Genomic DNA, 8,360 nt, shown 5'->3' with positions numbered 1-8,360 from the left:
CCAGCTTCCTTTCTGGCCCCACACAGCCTTGCCTTCAACCTGGGCCTGGAGGACAGGGACGAGCTCCTAGAAGGGGTGGCCCTGGGCCAGCCTCCGGGGTGGGGGAGGGAGGGGGGGCTCTTTAGGGTATTTTTTGAAACCAACATTCAGCCCAAGGACAGACAGACATTCGGACATACAAACATGGAAGCTCTGGGACAAACGTCCTTCTGTTTGTCACCCCGCCCCCCAAACGGTCCTCAAAGCGTCCTTCCAACCCGTCTTCATCCTACTGAGAGGGGGCCCCAGGCTCAGCTCCCCCTGCCCCCGGGGATGCCTCGTGGCCCCCGCCTGGGGACGTCTACCCTGCAGCCTTCTGTCCAGATTCGAAAGCCTGTCCTGTCACCTTGCGGGTGTGGCTGTGCGGGGAATCACAGGCTGGCTGCTGACCCGACTGTTCCCTGAGAGCCCGGAGGGAAGGCAGCCCACTGGCCGGGGGCAGGATGGGGGGGGGGGGGGAACAGGAGCCCCCACCGACTGCCGGGGAGGGGAGACAGCCTCAGAAGCATCTGTTAGGAGACCCGGGGCGGGGGAGGAGGAGGGCCCAGGACACCCTCGGGCTGTGCCTGTCCCCAGTCTCCACAGGACCAAGGGCCTGGCAGCTTCCACGGAGGGCTGGCCCCCAGGGGGAGAGCCGCCCCTTCTTACTGAGACCAGAACAGCGGCTTTCCTCGCTTTTACTTTTGAGCATCTAGTCCCTGTGGGCAGAGGAGACCGGGCACAAACCGGGGGGAATGCTCCCCAAACCCTGAGTTAGGAAGGACCCGGCCGGCCGCAGACACTGGGGCGAACAAGCCCAGGCTGAACCCACCGCGGCGGATTCTTCGGGCCTCGCCGGCTGCGTCGGCCCAGAGGACAAGTTAGAGCCCGCGTGGGAAAGTGGGGGTCCGCCAGGGGGACCTCACGGCCACGGGGACCCCGTCCCCGCAGCACTGGGCGGGACCCTCACGGGACACCCGCCAGAGCCAAGGCCCACGCCGTCACGCCTGCACTCGTAAACCACAGGGAGGGGGCGCCCGGTGCCTGGGGGTGGGGGTGGGGGTGGGGGCGGAGAAGGTGGCGGGAGCGGCTAAGCCTGCTTGCGGACTTCCTCCCCGGGACCCAGCGCGAAGCCAGCCAGACCCCACGAGGCCAGCGGTCCCCCGAAAGCCAGAGGGGCTCGCGGGCGTCCCCGAGGCCGGGGAGGGCGCGGAGTGGAGCTGCCATGCGGGCGGGTCGGAGCCACATGCAGAGCCGGGTGCGCCGTGGCCCCGGGGGCCGCTTACCCTGAAATCCCCCTCACGCGCATCCGCAACCGCGGCCCTCCCGTCACACGGCTGCAGGAACACAACGACAGGATTCGGAGAGAGGAATAAACACGATGAGACAAGAACGGGACAAAAAACTACGCCGAGCAGGACAGTCCGTCGGGCCGCGCCCCAAGTGTCACAGAGGAGGCCCGTGCGGACGGACAGGACGACAGCGTGCTGCAAAGAACACGGACACGCCACGGCGTGGGGGCCGCCCCTCAGAGCCTTCCACTGCCCACGTTCGGCCCCCGAATTTGTCCTCTGATGGTGTCACCACCCGTCCGTCTCTGTCCAGGGGCGGCCCAAGCTCCTTCCGCTGCTTCCGGCATCAACGACGCCACCCCGCGTCCCTTCCCTGGGGTGGCTGGAGGAGCGGCCCCTCGGGCCGACTCGGGGTGACCTCGAGCTCCTGGGGTCACCCGGGCCCCCTCCCCTGTGGAGGCATCCCCGCCGTCAACTACCAGCAGGAGGCGGCACTCACCGTCGATTTTCGGGGAGGGATTTCCTGTATTTTTTACAAGCCTCGCGCAGCCGTCAGCGGCTGTACCTCGGACCTTAATCACACCCCAAAATAAAGCCAAACCACCAGAGGCCGCTCCCCGCAACGTTCCAATCTCCCGACCCGCCCCAACCGCTCGGATCAGACAAGCCCAAGGGCGCTGGACCCCGCAGGCTCGCCCTCCCTGGTGACCCAGGTGGAAAAAAACCTCGCTCTTGGGGGTGGGGGGGTGGGGGGGAGGGGAAATGGGTAAAACTACCATCCCAGTCGGAAGTCGCAGGGGACCTGAGACCTAGGACCCCTGACGCGTGCGGGGTACAATGTGTGGACGCGGTAGGGGCACAGGTCACGTGTACTTGGGTGTGGTGTGTACGCATGTGTAGGCCTCTGGTACGGAACGTGGACGCGGACGTTGGGCATGTGTTTGCGTCTGCGCAGGGTTTGCGTGCTGTGCGCGCGAATCCGGATATGTGCACGCACACCCCAAGCCGCCTCGGCTTCTGCTCCTTGGGACGACACAGGCGAGACACGCCCGGGCCCCGCCGCCCGGCCAGACGCGGCCCAGCGCCCTGCCTGCCTCCCTGACCGAGGAAAACGCTCGAAGGACTTGGGCGGCCGCCGCAAAGAGCCCCTAACGTCACGTGGTCGAGCGCGCCTGGGGAGACGTTTCAAAAATACCCTCTTTCTCCAACCCACAAACGGGTTCTGCTGAATGCGGCATTCGTGATGTCGCGCTCTTACGTTTCCTCTGTTGGGGTGGGGGTGGGGGTGGGGGTGGGGGGCGGGGATAGCTCCATCTTTAATTTTTAAACTTCAAGCAAAACTAGGTGGAGCGGTTGTGGGCCCGTCCGACAAGCACCTCAAAGAGCCGGGATAGCGGGGCGGGAAGACGCATCTTTCCTGAAACCGACCCTCCCCTGAGCGTGGCTGGAAACGCATTTTTCCAACGAGGCTGATTTCCTTAAGAGGGAAAAACCGCCTCTGGATCTCGGCCTCTGTTCTCAAGATCGGGGCCTGCAACTGCGCCTGCACGCGGGCTCTAGCCGAGGCAAGCGGCCAGTACACTCACCTGCTGGTCTGGATCCCGGTCCGGCCCCCCCCCTCCCCTGAAGCCCCATCCCGAGGACTCGGTGCTCAGCCCCCAGGTTCCGAGCGGAATCCGGAATCGGAACCCCGTGCCGGCAGGGGTTCCACGGGGAGAAATGCCATCGGGAGCGCTTCCCGCGGGACAACCTGGATCCACTGACCTCGTGGCGCCGGGAGGATGGGGGGTGGGCTCCCCGGGCCCCAGCGCAGCTTGTCGAAGGACAGTGGCGCCAGTGACCCCGTCCACCGGGCACAGCCAGCTGAGCGCGCGGAAAAGCATGCGGGCGCCGCGGCTCGGTTACCTGTAGACATGCTCTCCCCGGGGGCCACGCCATCCAGCACGGGGTGCTCCGTGGACTGCGGACTCGGGGCCGGCAGGCTGACCGTGGGAGGCTGAGGGGGCGGCAGCGTGGGTCTCTGTCGGGGCTTGGGGGTGGGCCGAGACTTGGCCGTGGCGCTCGTGAAGCCGGAGGGGGAGGCCAGGGCAGGGGCCGCGGCGGCCGGGGAGAGCTGGCCGGAGGCCAGGGAGTACCCCTGAGGGTAACTCAGTCCGTAGGGCGAGGGGGTGCTCGGGGGCGTGGGGGACAGGCTGAGCGGGGACGGCTGGCCGGCAGGCTGGTCAGCCACGGCCCCCGGCTGGCCGAAGGGGACCTTGGGCGGGATGGGTGCCAGCTTCTTGGAAACTGGAAGAGAAAACGCAAGAACACACACGCGCGAGGTTGTGACGCGTGCCCGTTGTCGGCCCAGCCTCGCCACCCCCTGGCCCACGCTCCCCCCGCCCTCGCCACCCTGCGCGCAGCCGGTACAGCTTTTAGAGATCACCCAGAACCGCAAGCTTTCGTGCCTTCCCATCTGCGCTAGTCTCTCCTCCTCCGCCCTGGATCCCCGCCGTGACGCACACGCGGCCCCAGCCAAGGCCGAGAGCGCGCTGCCCACGCACGACCGGTGGCCGGCTCCCCAGCGTCCTCTCGTGGCTTCCGAGAGGTGACAGGTGTCCAAAGTGCACTGGGAAGGGGGAGTCTGCGACACGGGGTCCGACAAGGACGATCAGAGCTCACTTGGAGACACGGGGGACCCTGGAGCTGGGCAGGGGGCCGGGGGCCAGCGTCTGGGGACTTTTGGCTGAACCTGCCCACTGGCTCCTGGCTCCTGGCAGAGCGACCGATGCCCCGGGTCCTCCGGCCGCAGAAGCCCAGCGTCTCTCTCGCCTTCTCTGTCCTTTCCCGGTCCTTCCTCGGAACCCTGTCTACTCGCCTCCGACGTGGTTTTCTCTCGAGAATTGTACCCTCTGGGCAAAGACCACCCAGGCATACTGCCCCAACCCCTCTTTTTATTTACTTGACCCTGCTATGGGATGGCAGATACTTTACAAATTACAGATGAACCGGTAAGAAGGACAAAATCCAGCACTTGGATGACCCCGCTGCTGTGCAGACGTTTTGAGAAAGCGATCACTAACTAACGTGGCAGAACCAGGTGAGGGCTGCGGGGGGCAGCGCTGATTCCAGAAGAAACTGCCTTTTAGATGCTCCAGGAGGCACCGAGGACTCTTCTCCCTACCCCCCGCTTCCCACCCCCCCACCTTGGAACCAAATCTATTCTAATGCGCTCCCCGGGCTCCGCCGGGGTGCGGAGTGGACAGGGACGGTCTCACCAACCTGGGGTCAGGTCCCTACCTCGTCTTACCCACTGCAGTTTATTTCAACCTCCTCCACACAACGGGCAGGGCAGTCTATCCCGCACAGGGTGGTAGTGGTTACACAGCATCATTCATGGAGAGCAGCAACCAGGACCCGTAACAAAACCACTGCTCAGCTGGACAGCCCCCGCGAGGACAGCCGGGGCTCGCGACAGCGGAGTGGCTGCTGCTGGACCGACTCGGGGTGGGCGGCGAGCGGAGACCCTAGGCACCGAGGCTCGAACACAAGCTGGGGGGAGGGGAGTGCCAGGTGACGGCACCATGTCTGTGATGACACTGACCACTCCTTGGTGGCGACGGGACTGGGCCATGACATAAAGCTGGAGGCACGGTGTGAAAAGACGAAGGGGGCTTAAAAACACACAAAAAAGCTTGGGGCGCCGGGGTGGCTCAGTGGGTTGAGTGTCTGACTCTTGGTTTCGGCTCAGGTCACAATCTCACGGTTCGTGAGTTCAAAGCCCCACGTCGTGCTCTGTGCTGACAACACAGAGCCTGCTTGGGATTCTCTCTCCCTCTTTCTCTGTCCCTCCCCTGCTCATACTCCGTCTCTCTCTCAAAAATAAACAAACTTCAAAAACATTTTTTAAAAAATTAAAAAAAAAACAACAAAAAAGGTTAGGACAAGTACACATTCTGTGCTGCTCCCCATTTATGACATGTCCCCACAGAGCAGTTCGTTAGCTTCCGGAAAGTCATTCCAGAGAGAATAACGGGGCCTTTTACAGTACGCTCCACGGAAGATTCTGGGTTGGGCGGCTCATGGGTCCGCCTTCCCAAACAGAAACACGGAAGGTCAGGACTTCTGTGGAAACAGTCCCGATTCCCTCGGGAACCTTCCAATCTGTGGAACCTTCCAGAAACGATCCCAGGGGTAGGCAGTTGTGCGCCAGTGTCTCTGGGCTCCTGCCGAAGACGCCACATAGCATCTTAAATGATGGCGGTAGGGCCCGGAAGGGTCCTTGAAGACCCGTGCCATCCTGGGCAATGACGTCTACACAGAGGTCTTAGTGTACGAGAACCGACGCCCCGGGTACACTGTTCAAATGAGTCGAAGAAGGAATAAATACGAAGTGGGCCCTCTCAGAGCTGGTTAACTTCCAAAAGCTCTCACGCCCGGCCCAGGGACGTCTCGCTAAGTCCGCGGTTTCTCAATATCCACGCCCGCCGAGGGACACGAGCGTCCAGGCAGTGTCCCAGGCCCGAGACCCACGCGAAGGGTGGCGGTGACGTACCTTTCCGAAGAGTGTGAGGGCTCTGGTCTGGGGGCGGCTGGCTGGGGCTGGTGCCTGGCGGGGCCCCTGGCTGGGTCCCCGTACAGGGCGTCCCCTGGCTGGAGCCTGGACTTCCTTTCTGCCCAGATCCAGGAGAAAGCTCCTTGCTTTTCGAAGCGCTGGAAAAGAAGCACACAGGATAAGAAAGCCCCTGAACTCGGGCAGGTGCAGCGTCTGCCTGTGGGTCGCAGTCCCGCGTGCTCCTCCGGGCCAGCTCCGGTCTGCCCCACGCCCTTCATAATGCTTTCAGAGATACTCCTGGAGGCCACTGTCCCTTCCTGGGCTCTGGGGGCCCGGGTGCTGCTCGCCACATCCGTGGCCCCCACTGCCAGCCCCCTCTCCACGCCTGTGCCCTCTGTCCACCGGGAGACCATGAGCATCCCCACTCTATCCTGTGATCGACACGGGGGTTCTTGGACACCCTGACATGGGAACACCTAGCTGCTCTTGGTGTTTCTGTGTCCACGGCATAGCAGGGCCAAGAGGGCTTCCTTGGGTCACTGTGCGACATGGGGGCTCCCTGCGGGGCCTCGTGGCCGTGGCTCTCCACTGATTTCCCTGACCTCCACCACAGCCCCAAGCCGAGTAGGGCTTCTGGAACCCATCCTGGGGACGAGCGAGTCCCAGCAGGTGGGAGGGCTAACACAGTCCTCGGCTGTGCTTCCAAATGTGGCCAGCTCAAGTCCCAGGCCCCCCGGCTTAGGCGGCGTAAGGGCCAATGGCAGTGAGGGCCTCTGACGTCCCTTGAATTGACAAAGGGACACCTGGGTCACCGTGTCCCAAAGGGGATTCATCCTTCACTGCTGGCTTTCCGCCAGGCATGGTCCTAAGCATCAAGTGCATGTTAAGAGACACCCTACTCCACGCCACAGAATAGGGACAGCAGATATACGGCCAGCTCATCACTCCGCCCCATCCCCCACTACACCCTCCAAGGCAGACATTCCTAGTTGATCTCCAGATGTCCCCTCTGCTGGGGTTCCCCACGCGGTGCGCCAGGAGCCCCTGGCAAACCAGGGTTTAAGCTACCTGCCAGCCGTACAGGAAACCGCCTGGACTCTGATGCCCCCGGGGAGGGTGTGGGGATGGGAACCTCAGTCCTTCACCCTGGCCACCTCTTCCCCACGACGAGACAGAGCCTAAATCTATCTCGAGGCCCCAACTATGAGAGCTACAGATATGGCACCCCTTCCCACCGGGGTTCGGTGAGAAGGGCTGGGAGGCAGGGGCCGGGCCTGGGAGAGCAAACGCCAACGTTCAACCGGTTTTCCCCACGTGAAGGAGTGAAGGGAGCACCACGTCCAAGGCCGTGGTAAACTCTCCCCCTTCTCGGGGGGGAGTTTCAAACCACACGTGGGTAAGTCCCCTGTCCACCCCCCAAAAAAGCCATTTCATCCAGAGGGTCTGGAAGGGCAACTCCTTTCTCTGTGCTGTTAACAAAAACAATGAAACCCTCGAGCGCCCTTGGCTCACTCGGGTGAGGTGAGACTCTCTCTTTTCTTCTTCCTCAGACCCAACGTCACCAGACACCCAGGTATTCAGGCCAAGTATCTATCCATCCTTCCTTCCACCTCTACCACCGTTAAAACAGTAAAAGAAAACACAAAAGCAGCAAAGAATCTGCTTCTGGTGGGATTCCAGACTCTTCTTCCTTACGATTGGTAAGACACCTGCCCATGGAGTGTAGGGACCAAGCAGCTCACACGTCTTTGCCCCGCCCAGCTGAAGCACCCCCCCCCCCCAAACAAGTCTTTACCTACTTACTAGCCTTGCTGGTTTCTCTCCAGCACAGGTGCAGCTGACCCAGTGGGGAGAGGTGGGGTGTAAGCTGGTTACTAGGAGCGCTACATGGAGAAGGTGCAGGGAAGGGCCCGCTCAAGGACACGTTAGTTCTGGGGACACAGGACTCAGCGAGCTGGGGCGCAAAGGGGGCGGGAAGCAGAGTCTGGGGTCAGAGTTAATGCCAAGCAGATGAGCGGGAGGCCGAAGCTGAGCCTGGCTGGAGAGAGCCGCCAGGCCTGGAGGTTTGGGGGGGGGGGGCGTGCTGGGGAGGGGGATGCACGGAGAGGCTTGAGCAAGCCAGAGGGAGGAGGGAAGGGCCTGACATCCTGGGGAGGCAGCTGGGGGGGGGGTGGTGGTGCGTAACAGGAATCTGGCAACTGGAGGCAACATCATCTGAGCTGCAAATGTCCACAACACAGAAAAAAACAAAAACAAAAACAAAAACACCAATGCAACACCCGTCTGTACTGGAAAGAATCCATGTGGGGGAGAGAAGAAGAGAGGTAGGAGACAAACAGAAACGCTGGTGCCCAAAGGAAAGCGACAGCTGGTTACCCCGAGAGAAAGGGGCGGTACGATGTATGGCTGTAGAGAGAGGAGAACGGCCTCTTGGTTACTCTGATCCAGCGGGTAATGTCCCCTGCCCGTGAGCGACTCTCAAGGCCACCCCTCTGTGACATTCCGGGACATCTTCA

At 62.4% G+C, this 8,360-nt stretch overlaps 1 protein-coding gene across 3 annotated transcripts in view; it reads right to left on the bottom strand.

Annotated features, from left to right (window-relative positions):
- The window catches only part of ARHGAP44 (Rho GTPase activating protein 44), a 179,993-nt gene that overhangs the window by 2,004 nt on the left and 169,629 nt on the right, over nt 1-8,360 (bottom strand). The window contains exons 18-20 of one of the 3 annotated variants that reach the window (XM_042914748.1): nt 5,845-6,002; nt 3,216-3,596; nt 1,305-1,355 (exon numbers count right to left, since the gene is read on the bottom strand). In XM_042914748.1, the coding sequence (XP_042770682.1) occupies nt 1,348-1,355; nt 3,216-3,596; nt 5,845-6,002 (547 nt within the window). In that variant the 3' untranslated portion in view covers nt 1,305-1,347. The remainder of the gene's footprint in view (nt 1-1,304; nt 1,356-3,215; nt 3,597-5,844; nt 6,003-8,360) is intronic. The other 2 variants (XM_042914747.1, XM_042914749.1) reach the window with 2 other exon arrangements.

The sequence above is a fragment of the Panthera leo genome, chromosome E1 (genome assembly GCF_018350215.1).
Source record: "Panthera leo isolate Ple1 chromosome E1, P.leo_Ple1_pat1.1, whole genome shotgun sequence".
Taxonomy (NCBI): domain Eukaryota; kingdom Metazoa; phylum Chordata; class Mammalia; order Carnivora; family Felidae; genus Panthera; species Panthera leo.
This window is presented reverse-complemented; position numbering and strand designations above follow the sequence as displayed.